This window comes from Halichoeres trimaculatus, unplaced genomic scaffold (genome assembly GCF_033239565.1).
Source record: "Halichoeres trimaculatus isolate MK-OKI-2021-1 unplaced genomic scaffold, fHalTri1.1 fHalTri1_scaffold_6, whole genome shotgun sequence".
Taxonomy (NCBI): Eukaryota; Metazoa; Chordata; class Actinopteri; order Labriformes; family Labridae; genus Halichoeres; species Halichoeres trimaculatus.
In genome coordinates, this window is record NW_027437184.1 from 26,420,605 (window position 1) to 26,443,840 (window position 23,236).

At 37.9% G+C, this 23,236-nt stretch overlaps 2 protein-coding genes across 2 annotated transcripts; both read left to right on the forward strand.

Moving 5' to 3' along the window:
* Nucleotides 1-238: 238 nt before the first annotated feature.
* Nucleotides 239-7,109, forward strand: LOC141791823 (F-box only protein 50-like). Its single transcript, XM_074672480.1, has 6 exons — nt 239-380; nt 1,328-1,396; nt 1,493-1,580; nt 3,664-3,759; nt 5,306-5,444; nt 6,875-7,109. The coding sequence occupies exons 1-6, from the start codon at nt 239-241 to the stop codon at nt 7,025-7,027; spliced, it is 687 nt and encodes a 228-aa protein (XP_074528581.1). The 3' UTR covers nt 7,028-7,109.
* A 9,545-nt stretch (nt 7,110-16,654) lies between these two features.
* On the forward strand, nt 16,655-22,063 carry LOC141791661 (F-box only protein 50-like). Its single transcript, XM_074672275.1, has 6 exons — nt 16,655-16,886; nt 17,870-17,950; nt 18,041-18,137; nt 19,005-19,100; nt 20,688-20,826; nt 21,439-22,063. The coding sequence occupies exons 1-6, from the start codon at nt 16,745-16,747 to the stop codon at nt 21,595-21,597; spliced, it is 714 nt and encodes a 237-aa protein (XP_074528376.1). The 5' UTR covers nt 16,655-16,744; the 3' UTR covers nt 21,598-22,063.
* Nucleotides 22,064-23,236: the final 1,173 nt, after the last annotated feature.

A 23,236-nucleotide genomic window follows, 5' to 3' on the forward strand; every position in this document is an offset into this window, starting at 1 on the left:
ACCTTTGCCTCAGTATATTAAATTAACATTAAGTGTGAGTATCGGGTATTTGAATATAAATATCTATCCTATCTTATTGTTTTTGCCCCCCAGCATCTCACAGGCTGCTGTAATAATCCGCCTCCTCTGAAACATGATGAAACTACTGTGTCTTTAAGAGACGAGGGAGAGGCAAACCACAGTGTAAAGCTGTAATAAAACTGAAGTCTACAGTGTGAGCTCACTGTTAGTTTGCACCATGTCTGCCGCTGAGTGGAAGAAGAAGTGTGAAGAAGAGTGGGGTCTGCAGGGAGCTCCGATGCCCGACAGCGTTGACTGGAAGTCTGTGTATGAAGCCAGACCGCTGGGGAGGAATTTACTGAAAATCCCTTCACTTCCTGGTAATGAACTCCACCAGAAACAATAACGAATGCTGTTGATATGTTAATATCTGGAGATGGATATGGTTTGTATTCTGTTGCTGATGAGGAGGACACAGTGTTCAAAATCACTTAACCTGAGTGGGTGTGGAGTTTAGTCTGGATGTTACTGGTCATTTTAGCTCATTGACAGAGGAACTATATAAAAATCATAAAGACTAGATTAAATTCTGAGATACTTGTTACTGGGTTTTTTTGGTTGGTTGTTGTTTTTTGTTAAAAATCTTAGCATTTTAGAAGTCCTGTTTTTTTTTTCCTTCACATATTTTATTAACTTGGTATGTGTATTGCACGGCTACACTAAACCCTCTTTTTACAGAAATGACATGTTTCCACTTCATCTTTATTCAATTTTTTATTATCATTATGTCTGTAGATTTAGACTTGGCAGCTTTAATAAACCATTGTCTGTGTGTTGTAATGGAAACTGAATCATGACCAATTGTCACATCCAATGATAATGCATTTTTTCATACTTACTGCTTTTCATAGGTCTTTAATGTATATATTTTGATTACAGCTACCAAGAAATAAGAAATTGGCACATCATTTTTGATGTGAAAAAAGAAAATGTAATAATAATAATAATAATAATAATAATAATGAATTCACAATCAATGATAGAGTTGTAGTTGCTCAATTTCTGTTTGAAATCAAGTCTTGTTCTCCAGTCCCATCAAAATGACAGCTTATCAAATTTGGGTGGAAATGTGACATTTCTGAGCTGCTGACTACAAAACTTGTATGTGTTCTTATCATACACACATTGAATAATCCTATCAGGAAAAAATAAGACAAATCAAGTTCGTGAGGTTTACCATTTGATTGGTGGAGCTTTAGTAGGTGTTGCACACTTTAAAGCTGACTATTTGTGGGTTTTTTGTTTTGTTTCATTTTTTTTTCCTCAGTCGTGAGGACTGATGAATCCGAGCAAGAGCTGCGTATCGTACCTGGACGTGCTCAATATTCATCTTTTGGTAAGAGTCAGGAATGACAGCTCATAAACACAAAGTACACAAATGGTACAAATTGCGCCTTGTGAAGAAAGTCTGAATGTTCCCTCTAATCTTTAGGCGACTTCTATGACTGGACCCGGTACTTGGAACCCCCCGAATTACCCAGTACTTATACTGGCTGTGGCTATGGATGGTTTATGAACAGGTAAATATTACAGGTATTTATGGTGTAGTTATTTACCGTACAATATGTAACAAGCAGTGAGAAAGGTGAAAACCAAGAAGCAATATATTATGTTAAAGAAATACAGCAACCAGGGTCACACATATCCACTATGATGCAAGTTGAATTTTACTCTTTGCAAAAAGACAAAAAAAAATTTAAAAAAAGGATACGTGGGGTAGTTGAGGCTAGAATTAGGTGGAATCTGCCGTTGCAGGAGGTTTGGGGTTCAACTCAGGTCCATATGATCCACTGCTGTGCTTTCAGTGTATGTGATGGGTGCTCTACACAACCGTCTCTGCCATCAGTGTGAATGTAATATGTAAAAGGAAAAATGTGTCATGAAAGTGTTTTGAGTGTTCAGAAAACTAAAAGGAATTTTTACCCAAGGAAATAACCAAACTAAAGGCCATGTTCAATATTTACACAACAGAATACTAACAATTTATCCCTGGGAGACAACAGAGTCTAAAATGTTGGTTGGAGGTTTTTAATTAAAGTACTTTTTACCTTGGCATGTTCTCCAACATTCTTTCACTTCAACTGGGTGTTGGCTGTTTCCAAAGTCACCACCTGAAAACAAACATCCTAACAGATTGGTTTTGTTTGTTGGCTCCTCAGGTGATTGCCAGACCAGGACCTGTCTGTTTTGAATTTAGTATGACTATTCTGCTATTCTGCTATTCTGTTTTTGAAATGTTCTTCGCTGGTTTTGAAATGCAGAAGTAAAACTGATAGAAAAATACATTGCATCATTTTATTTTAAAAAAAAATTGTGAAATGATAAAGGAAGTGTTAAAACGTTGTAGAGATGAACAGTGAACAGTAGGATAGGCCTCTGTAACAACAAGAAGTAACCAGATTCACTGGGGCTTTTTTCTTGTTACTCTGTAAATGTGATGCATTGTTAAATGTTATTGTTGTAGTATGTAGATGTATCACAGTAGGTGGCGGTAATACTCCTAGATCTGAGTGGGACCTGTCATAAACAGAAAAAAAGAAAAACAACACAAGTGTTGTGAACTATGGAAAATAGTATGCATAAATGCATACAAACTGAAAATGCACACTGAGAATGTTTTAGCTGAATAAGTTGGACAGTTGGCTAAATTTTGGAAAAATCTGTTAGTGCAAGTATAGTGTTTTCTCTTAAAGTTATCCACTCAAGCTCCACCATGTTGGAGGTTCTCTCACAACAAAAGAAATTGAGTTTGCAGGAATATAGGATTATTGTTGCAAAAAATGGTAAATGATGACCGCATTTTTTTGCAGCACCAATTAGACCAAGAAAAAAAAAATGCCTTTGACTTCCAAAAACTATCTCAAATTGGGGTAAGGAGTGCAAACAATTATTCGAAAACAGAGAACAGCTACAACAGGGTTTCCAAGGAAACAATGTGTCATTAATCTCAACATTCGAGTCTATTCACAGCATTTCCTGCCAGCCAGGACATGTTCTCTGTCCATAGCATCTTAGAATCACACTTAAGTGCAAGTAAATGTATATTATGATGAAGTTTGGTGAGAGGTAATTGACAGCAATAGTTAATAAGTAGAACTCAGAGTCTTCAGGTGACTTTTTTTTTAAGTGGCTTAAAGTGAGCTTCTCCAACAAGAACACCATTTGTTCAAGATCCTCTGCCATGGAAAATAAATATATAGTAACATCATTGTTTTCATACCTTTGGGTGGATGATTAAGATGGTAACTCCTCGTAAGGGTCTCTCTCGCTTAATTTTTCCAAGAATATCTTTCTTGCTGGCAGAGTCCTTCAGTAAAAGTTTAAGTGTGCTCTATGCATTTATTCACATTTGTTAGTGGATAAGACATCTTGAAATTACATCTTACCACGCACTCCTATGTCCGTCCATTCAATGTTTACATTTGTGTACTTTCAATGTGGCCGCACATCCGGGTAACTGCCCAAATAGTGACGTCAGTGCGAACGCCGTAAAAGGGCGGTTTTGCAGCGTTTGTGGAACTCCTTCAATTTATACTGTATATTTCACCTTTGTATACATTATGTTCGTGATTAATGTGAAATGTTCTTTGTATCATTTTTAAGCCGTCCCTGCATGAAGCAGGTTGTGGACCTAAAGAAGGAGGGACTGTGGGACGAGCTGCTGGACAAGTTTCAGCCAGAAATAGTCTCCAAGTTTTGGTGAGTAAATGAGCATGGGTGATTTAAAGACACAGTGTAGCTGGATTTTATTTCGCAATGTTAACTTTGACCAAAAAAATTAATCACAGTTTTTCTCAGTTGCTTTGGTTCATTTCACAGATCAGAATTCAAATTCTCAAAACTACTTGTTCAATCATCACATCAATGTGTCACTTGTGCACACCAGACAGGCAATTTCTCATTTTTTAACAAGCTGCAAATGCTTTGGGACATCCATGCAAATGATTATGTACAATTCTCTGTTGTTTCCTTACATTATCAACTGCTTATGTCATGTTGATCAAAATGGTTTATCATGGGTCTCTGTTGAATAGTCTCACCCCCCACAACATTTAGTCATTAGTTCATGGCATAAGTCTTTACGTGCAAAAGGTTGAACAAGTTAAATGTCAAACATAATAATATAATAATAATAAACTTTATTTATATAGCACTTTTAAAAACATTTATTTACAAAGTGCTTTGACACCGACAGCAGCATTTAAAAAAAGGTTAAATAAAATCAAAGAACAATTAAAGACAAACACAAAGGCAGAATGAAATAAAGAGTCACAAAGAACTTTAACACAAACATAATACAAAACACACACATAACACAAAGAACTTAAACCACAGAAGAGGGCACAACAGACCATTAGCTATAGACACACAGCAAAACACAAGTGCAACTGTACCCTGATGGTGTTAGGTGTCTAGTGACTCCAGCCCCATAAATCAAGGGCCCCCTCCATAAATCATAAGAACCCAGATAATACAGGACCACTGCTACATAAAATGAGACAGTGAGGACCAGTAAGATCAAGTAAGCTAAAAAAAAAATACATAACTAAATAAATAATTAAAAATAATAGATAAGATAACATCTTGCTGTCTGGATTGGTAAATTGCTCCCAGGTCAATCTTGACTTTAAAGTTTCCCCTCAAGAGACTGTTCTATGGTCATCATAATGATGGGGAAGATCAACACATTGTAGCACAAACAGTGAAAGTGAAAATGTGAATTTCGTCCAGTCTCTTGTAATCAATCTCCCACTTACAATACACAATAACATTCATCAAAACCTTAGCCATTGTCCACATCAGAACGTCCCTGTGCACTGTATACTGACAACATGACTAAGCGCTTTGACTGTCCTATGCATACCTATCCACACACTAACATGAGGACTCATCATTCTGATGGCACTGACGTGTTCGCCGACACAGAAACACAGGTGAAAAAAGAACTTTGAGAAAGAGACTGACTTTTGCAGGTAATCCATAGTGTTTTGTTGTTTGTGCAAACTTTTCAGAGAAAGGGCTGCACGGTGGCGCAACAGTTATTGTGCAGCCTCACAGCACTCCAGCCACCTGTGACCCTGAACAGGATATGCGGTTCATTCATTGGGTCAACATTAAATTTCCTGCAAATCTTTTGTCAACTCACGTCACAAGGAAGATGACCTGCTTTATGACTGTCTTGTGGAACTTAAGTCTGTGTACTTTTGGCGCAAAAAAAGTCTAATAACTGTCTCTCCTTTTCTAGTTATGATGAGAATGAGCTGGGGAAACTGGTCCCCCACCTGCAGGTGGTGTTACTGGGTGCAGATGAAAGCACGGTGATCGCGGAGCAGTCTGTCAAGCCCTCTGAAGGCTGCAACGCTGGCTCACCACCTCGAAAGGAGGTGAGTCGCTGAGTTCAAACATGTACAGGTGCCGTCAGTGTAAAGGTGGTGAGTTTATATGTACGTCTGTGCAGTGGAAGAAGTTGAACTCAAGCAAAGCTATCCAAGCAGTTAGTTAGTTAGTCAGTCCACACTTCTTCAGTTAGTTTGAGTTGAAATAAATTACATTTAGAATCATTTTCAATTATTATTCAAATATAATCCAAATAAATCCTGTTGGGAATCAAGTTGCAGCAAAAGTCAAGATTTAAAAACTATAAAGGACAGCTGAAATATATGAGTTGTATCTTACAAATTAACCATTTACATATTACCAGTTATATTGCATGGGTAGAACTGGAGTCCAGTAGTGGATCAGTGAACCTGTTCTAAATATAACTTATCTCAACTTGATTCATTACTTAAACAAACAAAAATTCAGCCAACAGCCCTTCTTAAGGAATAAAACAACAGAAAATAACAGTGATAGATATAGAAAAGACAAAAAATAATAATAAAAAACTCGGTAATAAAAAACTTTTACTATGAAAAAAAAAATCAGTACACTTACATTAATGAAAATGGAGAGTGGAAAAGTCAAATTGGTAAATATGAAAAGACTAAAATAAAAACCTTAAAAAAAATTCTGTTAAAAAAAAAAGATAATAATGGATAATAAATGATAAAAATGTAAAACAGTGTTAAAGGGACATAACTATTTAAAAAAAAAAAGCCAGTTCAAAAAAGTAGTTTTAACTTTCCTCTTTAAAAACACCTTCATAGCTTATGGCTCTGAGGCAAAAAGTTCCCCAATTTTGAGTTTACAAACAAAAATCTCTCATATGAGGAATGATAAAAAGGAAGAGTTCTAGGAGCTAAGTAACCAAACCAGAAAGAAACACCTTTGTATGAAGGAGCAAGGCCATGTAAAAACAAATAAACAAGAAGACAGAGACAGGGAGAAACAGTTCAGAGTGTTTTAAAGCAGGGTCATATGATCTGCTTACTGTTTACCTATAACTTCAACTACTTCTTTATTGCTAACATTTTTTAACATGATTATTAAGACCTCTGAATGCAGTATGTAGTTGTTTTCTGGTCTTTTTGTCTCCTGCAAAAAAGGCAGCAAATTCAGTTTTATTGAGTTTCAGTCGTTCATAAAGCTTTACACAGATCTGCTCTTATATACATTCAAGATTTTTTTCTGTTACAAAAGAAACTTTTTATCCCTAATAATAAAACATCTGATGTCCTCAAAGTAGTCATTCAGCTTTGAAAATAAGAGCAGTAAATAAAAACAAAATATTAAATGATCAGACTCTTGGTTCCCTCTCACACTCTTGGCAGCATGTTTATACATATAAAAGGTAGCTAAAGCGGCTGAAGAATGAGTTGAGTTGATTTGGGTCTGGCTGAGGTTTTTGACTGTGTGTCTCCCTGTTGGCCTGCAGGTGTCACACGTGTTCTCTGGTTATGGACCTGGTGTGAGATACATCCACTTTAAGCACGATCTGAGTTCCTTGGATGAGTTTCCTCCAGAGATCTTCCCAGTGCTTTCCAACGGCAGCTCTGTGATCGTCAAACCAACCAAAACCAGCTCCTAATTCTTCTGAGAACTACAGAGCAGACAGTTGTCAGTTGTCATTTGCTTCGATTTAATGCACTGATGGATATAACAAAACTTGATTCCGCTTTTTGTTGTTTGTTTGCTTTTTGTATATGGTGATTGGGATCCTAAATTGCTCCTGGTGTTTGTCAGTGGTGTTTGAAAGTGAAAAAAAAATTAGATCTGCTAATGCCAGTGGTCCCTTACTTACTGAGCAGCCACTGTGCCATCGGCACGTGAATGTGATATAAATGTTGCCAGCAGTGTAATTAAAAGTGCTTTGAGTGGTCAGAAAAAATAGCACTATGTATGTACCAGTCCATTTACCACTCGAAGAATTTACAGATCACCCACTTGGGCACTTTTTGTCTTTGTTAGGGCAAGGGTCCCTGGTCCATTTTTTCCATTATTTAGGGTCCTCAGCCTGAGCAAGGGCACCTTCTAGCAAAGCTAGGATGACCTGTCCAATTAATATTCCCTCCTCCACTAAATTGCTAATTAGACCCCCTAAACATGCTCAAAAACTCACCAAAATTGGCACACACCTCAGGATCGGTAAAAAAAAAAATGAGATAATACTTAAACACCCAACATCCCATAATATGCTCTGTAGCACCACCTAGGCACACTAAAACAGCCATAGCAGCCAGTAGGAATGTCCAATAGGGATGAAACCAACGCCAAAATGTTTGTCTCATTTTGTTGGACACAGTGGAGGTAAAACCTTGTCACCCTGATAGATGACTAAACCCATGATGAGAATGTTCTTGACTGGATTAACAGGGGTGGTTGTTTTTTATACAAAATCTGTTTACACATTTTTACCTCTCTTGTATTTCTATGATGTTTCTTGTGTGTATCTCAAATGCAGTACACTCAAAATGCATTCCTCTGCTTTGTTCTTCAAACCCTCAGGTGTGGTTGCTCTGTTGAACATACAGCTGTTATCCACAAGATGGAGACATTTGTGGAGTAATTACTGTGTGACTTGGACTGCCTGCCTGTCAATCATGTTTACAGTGTTTCTCAGTTGCTTTGGTGCATTTATCAGATCAGAATCAAAATTCTCAAAACTACTTGTTCAGTCTTCACATCATTGTGTCTCTTGTGTATCAAAAAAGCATTTTCCCGCCATTTTTTAACAAGTTGCAAATGTTTTTGGACATCCATGCAAAGAATTATGTACAATTCTCTGTTGTTTCCTACATTATCAGGTGCTTTTTTATGTTGATCAAATTGGATTATCACGGGTCTTTGTTAAATAGTCTCACCCCCCACAACATTTAGTCATGAGTTCATCTCATAAGTCTGTGCCATAGACTGTATATAGAGTGGATAGCTTGGCTCCACCATTTATCATTGTACAGTTTTGAAGCCAAAATTCCCCCGTCACAGGCACAGCCATTGGTAGCAATTGCAGCCAGATTCTGCGCAGTAGAGACGATGAGGGATTCTGGGAGAATATGAGTGGAGCTGGGTGACAAAAATAATATATGTATTTTTTCTTTCAAGAGTCTAGTCACTTCTTGACTCTACCTCCCGACATGTTTTACAATTCCCGAAAAAATACACGAGAACGGCAGCTGTCAATCATTGTTAAACGTGCCGTAAAATCTCATTTGTAACCTTGTATAACTAATGAACATGGAACTTCAGAAAAAAGAGGACTTGAATACAAGACAGCCAAATGATATCTTCAAATCACCACAACAATCGGACATAAGAAACATTTCTACGAGGTGTATTAACTTTTCAAAGTTTGACCACAGCCCATCTGAAATGGCTGGAAAGCCGGATTTTCGAACCTATACTGCAGCCAGCCACCAGGGGGAGCAGTTTTTGTGGGGACCTCACTTTGAGCCGAGCAAGCAGACGTCCACTTTTTTTTACAGTCTATGGTTTTTACATGCAAAAAGGTTGAACAACTTATAATCTGTCAAGCATTTTTCCACACAATTACATTAGAATTTCTTCCTAAATCTGTCTGGATTGGTAAATTGCTCCCTCGTCAAACGAAAATGTGTGAAGCATCAGATCAACAAATTATCAACCAGTTTTCTGAAATATCTGAAATGTTCACCTCATAAACCATCAACTGGCAACTATGTATGTCTGTGTACTTTCCTCTGTACAGACAGTGGAAATATTTTCCTGTAAAGGACAATAAAGATCTATCACACGTGTGGTCCATGTTCTCAATCATAAGCTTACAACGGCCCAGGTTGGTTGAAGGATGCAGCCAAAAGTTGGGAGAACAACTGTGTCCTCAATCATTCAGACATTTTGTTGAGAGAGAAGATCTTTGTTGTGATGTAAATGAAAATGTGTGGCCCAACATACAGGAACATAAGGAGGTGTAGGAAGACTGCACTGCTCTGTAATTCCCACAGCACTGCATGAACAGTTTCTCCTAAGAGACTGTCCTATGTTCATCACAGTGATGGGGTCAGTCAACAAATTACAGCACAAACAGTAAAAGAGAAAATTAGAATTTTGTCCAGTCTCTTGTAATCAATCTCCTCACACTAATATGTAACTTACAATTTACAAAAACTGTCATCAAAACTTTAGGCAAAGTTTACATCAGAACGTCCTTCCAAAGTAAACTGTACTGACAACATGACTCAGCAATTTGACTGTCCTATCCATACACTCTGAAACAATGACTCGACATTCTGATGGCGCAGACACGTTCACTGACACAGAAATTTACTTTTAAGGGATGAAGAAATAATTTTGAGGAGACTGGCTTTTGAAGGTAATCCATGGTGTTTTGCTATTTGTACAAACTGTTTTGAGAAATGCACTCACTTTTTTGCAAATGGTGAGGATGATTCAAGAAATGCAGCAAAGTGACTGAGAAAAACTGTAACTGAATGGCTGCTGGAAAAAACAAACAAAAAAAAAAAAAAAACAACAACAAAAAAAAAATAAACACAGAGATCACAGAGAATACATATTATGCGCGAACCTGCACAGTCCTGACATGAAAATGTTTCATTTAAAAGTCAGTTAAGGCAACATTAACATCCTTTGGGGGAAATGTGTGCTGTTAATCCCTTCCACACCCAATCTGCAGGGGGTGATGGGAATTTTGAATAATTATCCAGAAAATAAATCAGAGTCCTCTTTGATGGGCTTGCCTGGTCCTGTAGCTCATAATGGTATCAGTATAATCGCAGTCAGTTTCGTAACCAGCAAATAATTCTCACGGAAGCCTGAAAAAAGTAGGCTGGAAACCTCCCAACTAATGAAAGCAGTACAAAAAATAAAGATAAGTCATCATTTAATATGAAGCTGTGTTACTTACAACAAAGTTTGAATCAAATGTTTTTATTTATTTATTGTGCATTTAGAATTTTTTTTAAATAAAAAAAATAACTTTGATTCACTCAACCAAAGCCAATGTTCATGTTCTGGTACACCAGGGGTGGCCAACCAGTCAGAGACCAAGAGCCACAAAAATTACCGTGGTACTACAAAGAGCCACATCAAAAACGCACTTCCTCTCACACATAAATGAAATGACATAACATTTTTCAAAGCGACATTTACTGTGTTTGTAAGTGTGTTTCAATTTGTTCCTGGAGTCGTGTCAAAGACAAATTTCTGTTTTTACTGCAGAAGACATAAAGTTCGATCTATCTAGATAGCTATGAGCACACTAGCGATGTAGAGAAAAGAAACTGAAACTTAAGTATCAATCTCATCACCCAAGTATTGATCAATACTGATCACATCAATATATCAATGTTTTAGATTGATTGGCACACCACTACTCATAACAATATAATAATATTTTTTTGATAAATGGATCAAAGAGCTGCACGCTGAAAGGCAAAGAGCCGCAGGTTGGCCACCCCTGTGATACACTGTAAAAGTGAAAAAGTTGTGTAAACTCAAAATTTCAAGGCAACTGTCTGCAGGGGATTTTTCAGGCCAACTAAAGATCTTTTTAGTTTTTGTTGAAATATCTTATTATTCAGGCTGCACGGTGGTGCAACGCCCGGTTAGTGTTGCAGCCACACAGCAAGAAAATCACCGGTTCAAATCCCAACCTCCTCTCTGTGTGGAGTTTGCATGTTCTACCCGTGCATGCGTGGGTTCTCTCTGGGTACTCCGGCTTCCTCCCACAGTCCAAAAACATGTTTATCAGGTTAATTGGTCACTCTAAATTGTCCATAGGTGTCAGTGTGTGAGTGAATGGTTGGCTGTCTCTAGGTGTCAGCCCTGCGATTGGCTGGCGAGTACCGTATTTTCCGTACTACAAGGCGCTTCGGAGTATAGGGCGCACCTTCAATGACTGGCCTATTTGAAAACTGTTTTCATATATAGGGCCCACCGCATTATAAGGCGCATAGAATAGAAGCTATAGTAGTGGCTGGAGTTGCGTCATGCATCCACTAGACGGAGCTTTCCTATCCAACTCTTTCCTGTGCCGTTTTCAGAAAAAGTGCGCTGTAAAGACGAAGCTGTTTCTGCTGTCCACAAAAGCCGTTTCCAGAGATCAGTTCAAATGCCAGACCTTTGGGGGCGCTATATTGCTCTAACAATAAACAAGAGAAGAAGCCCGGGCCAGCCTGTGAGCTAATGTTAGCACTGAGCAGGATTCCTCTTTAAAGGTTCTACTGATTACCACTGTTACTCCGACAACGCCCCCTGACTACAGTAGCCATGATTAATCAATATAGATCCATATAAGGCACATCGGATTATAAGGCGCACTGTCGGCTTTTGAGAAAGCTGAAGGCTTTTAGGTGCGCCTTATGGTGCGGAAAATACGGTAGTCTAGGGTGTACCCTGCTTCTCACCGAATGACAGCTGGGATAGGCTCCGGCCACCCGCGACCCTGAACAGGATAAGCGGTTTCGAAAATGGATGGATGGATGAAAAGTCTTCCAGTCATGATCAATTGACCAACAGTAAAGCTAGAGTTTCATTTAAAATATAAATGTTCACCTCAATGGCAACAAAATCCACTACTGAGTCATTGTATTTATGACAACAGGGGAGATGGTGGCATATTTAGGAAAATGAAAATGCAGTCAAAGACCCCTGTAGATTAAAGTTGGAGACCCGTTCTTTGCTTGAATTTAGTTACAGCCTCAAATCTACAATTTGAAATTCTGCAAGGGACCAGCTTTACAAAACAAACTTAATACAGGTGGTTCAGATAACTACTTTGAAGTAGTTTGCATGAAATTTGATAGTCTTCAGCATAAGTCTTTAAAAACGTGCATTTGTAAGCAACCCTGGTGGATACCATGGCCGCTGAGCCAAACATGTAAACATGTTCTTTTGGGATCCTAAGTCACTCATACCAAACAAGACACTACTTCTTCTAGGGTCCCTAACTGCTGTGACATTAAAGTTCAACATTAAGCACAGCATAGTATGTGTACTATTTTCAGGAACTTGAAATTTATGATAATGGACTGGTCGTAATCCAGTAGGTAGTAGAGGTCAACAGGTCTCATTTTAGGATTAACAATTATAAAATGCTGATTAAAGAGAGGGAATAAAAGCAGAGTCTTTGGGTGGATGTTAGGGAAGTGGTGGGGTTGAATGTTGGCATTGATAAATCAGAGATCGAAAATCTTGAAGCTCAAATTAATGGATGCATTGGTGCTGGTGATTGTGAAATGAGGCAGATGAGAAAGTAGAGCATCATGTACAGACCACAAGACAAGACCTTACAAAAGCATCCGAAGTAGTCAGGGCCTGCGTTAAAGATCAAAAATAAGTTGACCTGCCAACATTAAAATTGGTAGATGAAGAAAGCAGATTCTCACCACAGAGCTTAAGGTGGAGTCACAAAGTACCCAAAGGGTTTTTGGCACAGGGTCAGGGCGGGCTGACAGTGGAAAAGATGTCCCAGATGAAGCTGGTGCTGTCAAACAAAGATGACTGGGCCAAAAAAGAAAACCAGCTCAATTTTCAATCCCAGTTTTCACACGATACGGCACTTGGGCTGTAGTATTTTAGTGAGAGATATATTTTGCTTTCTTCTGTATAAATATATGCCAAAATTTATGCCAAGCTTCTTTATAAAAACATGACTTTCAAGACTTAGAAATGTGTCAAAAAACGATGCAAGTGCAGTCATTGAAAAAAAAAAATCCATGATGAAGAAACCATCTTTGTGAGGGTAAATAAATTAAGTGAAGTGCACAAAATAAGCATTTAAACTCTGAACTAAAAAGAGACATTCAAAAAGCAGAGAGAAAGTAAATGCACTCTGGGAAGTTCACTAAAGGAATCTGGAGTTCAGTTTGTTATCTTTATAAATTTTATACAGACAGATCATTAATCCTGCAGGACACTGTTTACTTTACTTGTCAGCACTGACAAGATCCAAAAAGGGATTAGAGAGCCTGTTTAACTGCTGTTGAGTTTTGATACATGAATATGGTGTTTTAATGCAGTGGAAATATATATTGCATCTCTAAGCAGTGCAAAGGTCAGAGCAGTAATGTCTCAAGTAGATATGCAGTGAACATAAAGGGGTAAAGTCCATATATAGGACAAGAAGAGCTGACTGAATCACTCTCATACTCACAGATAAACTTCTGGGTAATATTCTGGGACATACTCAATGAAGTCTGCCTTGTGAGTTCTTTTACCGTGCAGTGTCTCCTCTTCCCATATGCAGAGCTTGCAAAACTTGTAGGGCCTCATTTTTCTATGAGTGATTGTATGGGGCTGCCTCCTCACCAGGCACAGGTCTGCAATATGAGAAATAAAACTAAGAAAGTGAAGATCTGGAAAAAAGACTCTACTCAGGCACCTCCGCTGACTCAAGCTGGTTCAAAATGTGACCGTTTATATTTTAACTGTCAAAAATCAACAAAACATCTCTTATTGTTTGACTGTTTCATGTCTTATTGGTTTTAAGATCGTATCAATTACTTTTAAAGCTTAAAATAGATTTGTCCATATTATCTAAGGTACCTTTTGAAGTACCTCAGATCAGCAGTTGATGCTCCAAAATTCCAGCTTATAACCAAAAGTGACCGAGCATTTTCAGTTAGAGCCCCATGACTTCAGACTAATCTGATGTAAACAATATGACAGTCCACATCTTTGGTGTCTTTTAAATCCTCTCAACTAAACCTTCTCATATAGGAAGGCTTTTCTGGGTCCTTAAATCACAACTTTTTATGTCTTCTGATGTGTAGGTTTCTCGTCCATTCCACTGTTACTGGTCTTTTTGTTCTTCTTCTGCATTTTGTTGTAAAGCACTTAAACCCCACTGCACCCGAGTACATCTGAAAAGCCATTATAGAATGAGATATATTTGTTTATTCATTCAATTTTGGAGATATGACACAAGCTGCATTGGTCATCAACCTTCTTGTGGTGCTCCTAAGTCCTGCCCAAGGTTATAATAGTTAACTAAAATGAAACTAAAAACGAAAACTAAAATTTAAAATACATTGCACTCCAACTAATAAAACCAAAAAAGAAAACAAAAACGATAAGTAAACTAAAACTGTATCTTGTGTTCACAAAACTAACTGAAACTAACTAAAATTATGGAGAAAATGCCCTTAGTTTTAGTTTCTGACAATGTTAATAGCCTTTAGGATTTAAATTAATCTGACACATTTTCCCAACCAATTTTACGACAGTCTTAGGCAGTTGTCAGTGCAGTACAGCACCATCATAGCGATGTATAGGGACAATCTTGTTTACTACACTGACTGGCTGTGTGCTGTGCTGTGACGAAACATAGTGGAGCAATGAATCAGAGCATCTGTGATAGTTTAATTGCATGTGAGTCTGTATTTATTTTGAGTATTTAAGTCTGTCTTTCTTGTTAGAGTCCAAGTTTCTAAATATTTAAGCTCATATTATATTGTTTTATATAGTTTTAGTTTATATTAATTTCATGTAATTTATGTTAACATTATTTTTATATAATTTATATATACATTTTTTGTATTAAGTTTATATTATTTTTTTGTGTTGAAGGCAGCAGCCAACAGTTCAGTATCAGGATTAACTGAGCAGTGAGCACTATGTTGGACTTGAAAATAAACAGTATTAAGAAATATTTACTCTGACTTTTTTGAATCCTGCATCTGGTTAATAAGGTATGAAAAACTAAAACTAAACTGAAACTAAGCCTTGTTGCAAAAATCAAAACTAAATAAAAACTAGAATGCCTGCTCAAAAACTAATTAAAACTAAACTGTAATGGAAAAAAAATCTAAACTAACTTAAACTAAACTATAATGACAAATCCAAAACTATTATAACCTTGGTCCTGCCGACTTTACCTGATAAATGAATTTCAGGAACCCTACCAAGAAGGTTTTGATCACTCATAAAAGTCATGTCATGACTCAGCTGGGGTTTAAAAAAAAAAAAAAGATAAATAAATAAAGGTAATGGATAAAATTCTGCTTATAAGCTTTGACTTAAAAATCAAACAGAAGGCGACAGATGACCTGGCTGGTGTGTGTTCAAGAGGACAGGTGTCAAATTCTGTTTAGGGCTCCACTCTGTACAAAGGACGGTTGATTGTCACTCAAACATGCAATTTTAAAACAATTCACCAAAGAGGGCTATATTAAAAATATGAAAAGTATTGAAAAGCAGCACCAAGGTTATAATTGTTTTGGATTTGTCATTATAGTTTAGTTTTAGTTAGTTTTGAATTTTTTTCCCCATTACAGTTTAGTTTTAATTAGTTTTAGAGCAGGCATTCTAGTTTTTATTCAGTTTTGATTTTTGCAACAATGCTTAGTTTTAGTTTAGTTTTAGTTTAGTTTCAGCTTAGTTTTAGTTTTTCATACCTTATTAACCAGGTGCAGGACTGAAAAGGTCAGAGTAAATATTTTGTAATACTGTTTATTTTCCAGTTCAACATAGTGCTCACTGCTCAGTCAATGCTGATACCGAAATGTTGGCTGCTGCCTTAAACACAAGAAAATAATATACACTTAATATAAAAAAATATAAACATAAATTATATAAAAAATGTTAACCTAAATTACATAAAAATAATATAAACAAAAACTATATAAAACAATATAATATGAGCTTAAATCTTTAGAAGCTTGGACTCTAATAAGATAGACAAACTTAAAAACAATTAAAGTCAGACTCACATGAAATTAAACTATTACAGATTCTCTGATTCATTGCTCCACTACATTTGGTCGCAGCACAGCACACAGCCAGTTAGTGCAGTAAACAGCACATTCCAGTACGTCGCTATGATGGTGCTGTGCGGCACTAACAACTGCCGAAAACTGTCATAAAATTGTTTGGGAAAATGTGTTGTCAATTAACATTGTCAAAAACTAAAACTAAGGGCATTTTCTCTATAATTTTAGTTCGTTTCAGTTAGTTTTGTGAACACTGCAGTTTTAGTTTACTCATCGTTTTTGTTTTATTTTCTAGTTTTTATAAGTTTGGGTTAACTGCAATGTATTTTAAATTTTAGTTTTCGTTTTTAGTTTCATTTAAGTTAACTATTATAACCTTGAGCAGCACTGAGAATCAATGTGAATTTCGCTACTTGTCTGCCTCTCAGGCTTCAGTAACCCCACGCCCTTTCTGTGGACCCATTATGATGTACTGTGCCTTTAAGGGGGGAAATGTGCTGCTATACCAACACGACAAACGGGAGCGGCCCACACGGAGCCATAAAACTGAAGTCCGAACACTCTTCCGGATCAGTGTGAGTTCACTGTTAGTTTGCACCATGTCTGCCGCCGAGTGGAAGAAGAAGTGTGTGGAGGAGTGGGGCCTGCAGGGAGCTCCGATGCCCGACAGCGTTGACTGGAAGTCCGTGTATGAAGCCAGACCGCTGGGGAGGAACTTAGTGAAGAACCCTTCACCTCACGGTAACAACACCGCATCAGAAACGATAAAAACGTTGTTTATTGTTTCCGATATAGATACAGCTTCCATTCAGTGTCACTGAGCAGAGAAGAAGCAGAGATCACTTGTACCGAGTGGGCGTGGGGCGTAGTACAGATGTTAGTTTCCATTTGGGATCATAGTTTATCAGAGGAGTTCAGATACAGCTGCTTCAAGGGTTGAGCTTCTTTTTAAATGTTAAACCAGTGGTTGTTTTTTTTCCCCTTTTAAAGACTTTTCCTAAGAAGTGTCTCCTGGATTTAAGAACGTCTCCATGTTTTTTTCTGCACATAATTGAGCAACTTTTTAAGTGTATTGCAAGACCAGACAACACCCTAATACTACAGAAATGTCATTTCCTTACTCCGGTCGTTGCGGTTTCAACATTCAGTAAAATTCCATCATTACAGCTGCCATGCTTATTTTAACCTTATAATTAATAAGACATGCATGCTTTCAGTTTTTGCAGTGATCTCTTAAAAATATTACCCAACAAACCTCTGTGATCATTTCAACTTCTTACCAATCTAAAGCAGTGACATATTATATTAGGTCTGATTTTTACTCTTATATTTATAACTGTGTTAAAGCATCCTACACTGTGTCCTGGGAGTATACTGACAGTTACTTTCCCAACAGATCCCCTGGTCTGTGGCATTTTAGTGCTTCTTTGTTGAAATTCTCACCGTGATGAAACTGCAAATCTCTGTTTGAATTCAAGTCTTGTTCTTCAGTCACACCAAAAACAGCAACAGTGGGAGTGGGTTGTTTCCAAAGGGAGGTGGAGACGTAGGATATCTTAGCCACTGACTACACACCTTCAATTCTTCTCACAGAGACACACCCTACAATCCTGTCAGAGAGATTGATAATTTAGCTCAGTGAAATTTACAGTGTGATTTCAGAGGCTTTAGTAGGTATGGCACCCTTTACAGCTGTCTCTCTTCGTGCTTTTTTTTTTCCTTAGGTGAGAGCAAGGACAACCCTTTGCCTGAATCTGATCTTGAACAAAGGCCAATGAGAGGACCCCCTCAACGTGAACCTCAAGGTGAGAGAAAGGAGTGACAGCTTTCAAACATAAAGTTAAAAAAAAACGATGCTGTTTAAAGAATCTTTGAATGTTTCACTTTATCTTTAGGTGACTTCAGTGGCTGGACCACTAGCACAGAAAAACTCCCCCAAGACAGAAGTGGCATCCCACCTGGTGTTGTTGTATGTTCAATGAGTCAGTACAGGTAAGTGTTACAGGTGTCATCAGATCACTGTAAAAAAAATCACTGAAAAGTCACTGAGAAGAAACCAACAAGCAGCAAACTCCAGGTTAGAGAAATAGAAGTAATCTAGATGTCAAAAAAACTGAAGTTCCTTAAATTTATAATAGAAGCTGTCCCCAAAAGTGAGTCAGTCCCTGTTTGGTTCCATATTAGAGGGTTCACCTCTACAGCAGAAGTAAACATAGTATCAGCCTGCTATGAAACTCAGCATTTGTCTAAGTTCTTCATGAGTTCATTCAAATTTCAGTGGGAATTAATTTTGTGTACCTCATCAGTTGTTTTTATTTAATGAAACGTTGGTCATCCACTACCTCCTGATTGAGATGTTAGGGGTGTCCAGTGAGATACAAGAGAGGCTGACCAGACCAGAGAGGAATCTGTGTGTGAGGTTTAGACAGTGGAAGGGGAGAACAGAAAGCTTGCATTTCCAATTTTTGTTTGCAAGGCTACAGCTAATGTTAGCCAAAGTGCACAGCCAGTCAGCGGCTGGTTACCATCATTCCTGAGCAATGACAACAAGTGTTAAGGAAATAATTTATTTTAGCTGTTTTCTGTAGTCCAAGATACACACTTCAGAAATGTAACAGAAGACCTCAGCTCAAGATCCTGAATCAAGAATTGGAGATTTTCTTGGGCTTCAGTCCCACACCTCTGCCAAAACACTTTTTTTTGTTTTTTTAAGATTACTCATTTTATTATCTGACGAGTCCATCCTTAGGGTTCCTTAAACAGCTGAGGCCAGACATTTTAATGTTAAACTGTAAGGCTGTGTACTTTTATTTTGCTCATACTAATGTAAAAATCGTTTTTCTCCTCTCTTTTTTTCAGCTGGTTCTCCATGGAGCAGGTTGTGGACTTAAAGGCAGAGGGATTGTGGGACGAACTGCTGGATGAGTTTCAGCCTGCGATAGCCATCCAGGACTGGTGGGTTAATGAGCACCTGCTGCTGCTTCATTAATCATTTTATTGGGTGGAGGTGCAGTAACTGTTGGACATTACTTTTGAAAATAGAATCGAGAACTTTTGCATTTACAGCCTCAGCTCAATTTAAGGTGGCAGAACCTAAATACTTAGCATGTTAAATACCTTTTATATACATGAATCAAACTTATCAATTTTTAGTTTATAGAGGTGGAATAACTTTCACTGATAAGTGAAAACAAAATAATAGCAGACATTTATCATGTATCATTAACTAGTTATTGAAAACGTACATGGTCATAGGGACTAAACTGTGTGTATTCATCACTAAATTTGTGTTTGTATTGATATTCATTGTATTCAAGTGACAGAAAGAAGTAAACAGTCTAATAGTACTACTAGTCATGTGAATAACTCTAATGATATGCTGAAAATGAGACAAAATTCACATCAGAAAAATACACAGGCAACACACTGTGTTAAAATACTGCCACACACTCAAAGAACTCACACTCACACACTATAGCACAAAAAATAGAGCTTTGTTAGACAATAAGGACAATGACCACTTTAACAGGAGAGCTTGTAATGAATCGTAATAATAATACATAACATTATCAAAGCACTTTCTGAATACTCAAAGACGATGTACAGTAGGCCAAAAGGCAGGCAGTCAGAGGGGGAAAGAACTAACTAGGGAAGAGGAGTCTGAAAAGGTGGGTTTCTAGGGCAGATTGAAAAGAGGAAAAGGTTGGAGCTTTTTTAATGTTGTTAAGAAGACAGTTCCAGAGTTCATGGGTGGCAAGAGAAAAGCCTGGCCTCCCTGGGCTCAGATCTTGTTTTTTGAGACTCTAAAGTTATGGAAGCAAAAAAAAAAAAGACATAACTATTTGAATTTTAGATACTGAAATAAAAGCACCTCTGAATTCATTGCACTGAATTATTTTGCCATGAAAACAATGTTTGTGAAATTATTTGTCCCAAATACACCTTTTAAAAATTCATATCCAAAAAGAAATCACACGTTAAAAATTCAGATCCAAAAATTCAAGTCACAAAACTCAATAACAAGAAGATTCGAGTTGCTCAAATTCATTTTGACAAATTAAAATCTGAAATTCAAGTTGAAAAATTCAGATTGCTACATCCGGGCTACCAAGGACAGGAAAGGCGATTTACCGTGTTGACAAAAATATTAGAAACTTTTTTTTTCCTTTGAAAATAATGTGGGAAAACGGGGTTGTTATAATCAAGGTCTAACTATTGACACTTGCTGATAGTTATCTATGGTCACTACATGATTACAACAGTAGAGGGCGCCAACTTTTTGTAAAGCAAGTGACCTCACAGTGGCTGTGGTGACCTGTCAGTCACAGCAGAGGCGCAGTAACCGAAGCTATCAATGCCCACAGGAGATGAGAAATGGAGAGGCACTTTGATTTCCCAGAGCAAAATAGACCAAACTAAAAAATTTGAGTTACGCAGTGTAATGTCCAAAGGTCACATGTCCAAAAAGACACTCTGTTGAATTGCAATCTTAAGACACTCACTCATTTTCATGCATTTCTAATCATCAGTGGTTCTTTCCAGGTATAAGGACACACAGTTACAGGAAAATGTCTTCGAGCTTCATGTGAAATTACTGGGTGCAGATAAAAAGACTGTGATCTCAGAGCACTCTGTAAAACCCACCCAAGACCGCAACGCTGAGTCACCCACCTGGAAGGAGGTGAGTTGCTGAATCCACAAAGGTACAGGTGTTACAGGTGTTACAGGTACCTGCTGTGTGAGTGGGCTGAATTTAATGTAAATACTTCCTGAAGAAGTTGTATTATCTGACTAAGGAGCTCATTAAGTTAGGTTCTGTTTAGGTCTAAGATTTAAGATTAGGATACACTTTATTCCACTCACCCGTACAAGGTGATACAATCCAAGAGGAGCCACCCCACCGACCGCAGCTCTGGGGCCAAGAGTTTCACCGGACCATCAGGTGGATGTTGTCCTTCATCAGTGTTTCGATGACTAGTCCCAAACACCTCAAGAGGGCTCCTGAGCAACATCTGGCGTCCCAAAACTGGCCCCACTGCCCTTAGCATGTGTGACAGCGTTGTGCGATGTGATAGTCTGTTAGAAAAGGGAATCAGTTTACGGGCTGTGAGTGGTCCCCACCTCAATCTAGGGTTGGGTTGGGATCTTGGAGCTGAGGAGAGGGATGAAAACCCTGGTTAGGGTAGTGGAGGTTGGAGTCAGATGGGAGGGGAATGGGATGTTAATTTAATTAAAAAAAAAAAAAATTCACACTTTTTGTCTCTTGACTGTGCATCTCTCTGTTGACCTGCAGGTGTCGCACATGTTCTCTGGTTATGGTCCTGGTGTGAGATACCTCTCCTTCCAGCACCGTCTGAAGAACATGTTCATGGATGGCTTTGCACAAGGGTTCTACCAAACCCTCTCCAGTGACAGCTCCGTGATCATCAAACCAACCAAAACCAGCTCCTAATCCTCCAGAGGACTGAAGAGCTGACAGAGAGCTAACACACTCAGTATACCCAGCACGATCAACCTTCATGTCTCTGAACCAGTTATCCTTTGCTTTGTTATAAAGCACTGATGAGTATTGCAAAGCATTTATTCATCCGGGTTTTAAAACGCTGTTTTCATAAAAGTTTTACAAACTTTGTTGTTTGCTAATTACATTGATTTTGCACTGCTTTGAAGTTTACTTCCTAAATACTACATGGTGGTTTGTGCAATAAACCAATTTTTTTGCTTTTTTTGATTTCATTTTCTAACTTTCTTGCTCATTCATTCACCTTTTTTCACATGCCAAGGTGAAACAATGCCATCCTGATGAATAAAGTGTGTGTGGAGTAGCTAAAAATTGCAATGAAGTTCAAAAGGACTGGAAATAATGTACGCCTCCACTCAAAAAAAAGCCAATCTTGACAGAAAAAATAAATATGTTCACAGACTTGTACAAAGAATGTTTTTAATCTGAATTTCTCTTTTTTAAATCAGAAATTTCAGAATTTAGTAGTTAAGATTTAAAGAGCAATGCTATTTCCTTTTTAACTTTGCAAACATGTTACTTTTATTCCTTCATATGTAGATTCTATGAAAGTTATTGAAGAGGGCTGCATGGAGAACTAGGGTGGAAAAAACTAGAATTAGTCTTGAAATAGACTTGCAGAGATGTTTGAACAGAGACTCAGTAAAACAATATATTAATCTGGAATCATTTTCGTTGTCGTCCCCTGAGCAGTGCCATCCTGATAAATAAAGCCCATGTGGAAGTGCTAAAAATTGCAATTAATTAGAATTGTAATATTGACTTAGGATAATATTTGTTGTGGCCAGTAGGTGTCAGTAGCGGCATTGATATGTCAACAACTGGAACTATTTCCTGTTTAATACATAAAGTACACGCAGTTGTATCACATCAAACAGTCTACATTGCAACATTACAAGCTGATTCTCTTACAAGTCTGTCTTTCTGTTGTGTTAGCAGTATTTTCAGTTAAGGATGATTTAAACAAAGACGCTTTTCATATGGGACCCATATTGTCATAATTCAGAATGCGTGACAGGCACTCTCCGGCCACTTTATTAGGTACACCCTGCTAATACCAGGTTGGACCCCCTTTTGCTTTCAGAACTGCCTTAATCCTCAGCGGCATAGATTCAACAAGGTACTGGAAACATTCCTCAGAGAGTTTGGTCCATATTGACATGATAGCATCACACAGTTGCTGCAGATTTGTCGGCTGAACATCCATGATGAGAATCTCCTGTTCCACCACATCCCAAAGGTGCTCTCTTGGATTGAGATCTGGGGACTGTGGAGGACATTTGAGTACAGGGGACTCATTGTCATGTTGAAGAAACCAGTTTGAGATGATTCCAGCTTTATGACATGGAGCGTTATCCTGCTGGAAGTAGCATCAGAAGATGGGTACACTGTGCTCATAAAGGGATGGACATGGTCAGCAATAATACTCAGGTAGGCTGTGGACTTTAAACCAGGCTCAGTTGGTACTAAGGGGCCCAAAGTGAGCCAAGAAAATATCCCCCACACCATTACACCAGCAGCAGCAGCCTGAACCATTGATACAAGGCAGGATGGATCCATGCTTTTATGT

Coding starts and splice junctions, on each gene's coding strand:
- LOC141791823 (XM_074672480.1), top strand. CDS start 239: ATGTCTGCCGCTGAGTGGAAGAAGAAGTGTGAAGAAGAGTGGGGTCTG. Junction 381..1,327: donor GAAAATCCCTTCACTTCCTG/GTAATGAACTCC, acceptor TTTTTTCCTCAG/TCGTGAGGACTGATGAATCC. Junction 3,760..5,305: donor GAAATAGTCTCCAAGTTTTG/GTGAGTAAATGA, acceptor CTCCTTTTCTAG/TTATGATGAGAATGAGCTGG.
- LOC141791661 (XM_074672275.1), top strand. CDS start 16,745: ATGTCTGCCGCCGAGTGGAAGAAGAAGTGTGTGGAGGAGTGGGGCCTG. Junction 17,951..18,040: donor CCCTCAACGTGAACCTCAAG/GTGAGAGAAAGG, acceptor CTTTATCTTTAG/GTGACTTCAGTGGCTGGACC. Junction 20,827..21,438: donor AGTCACCCACCTGGAAGGAG/GTGAGTTGCTGA, acceptor GTTGACCTGCAG/GTGTCGCACATGTTCTCTGG.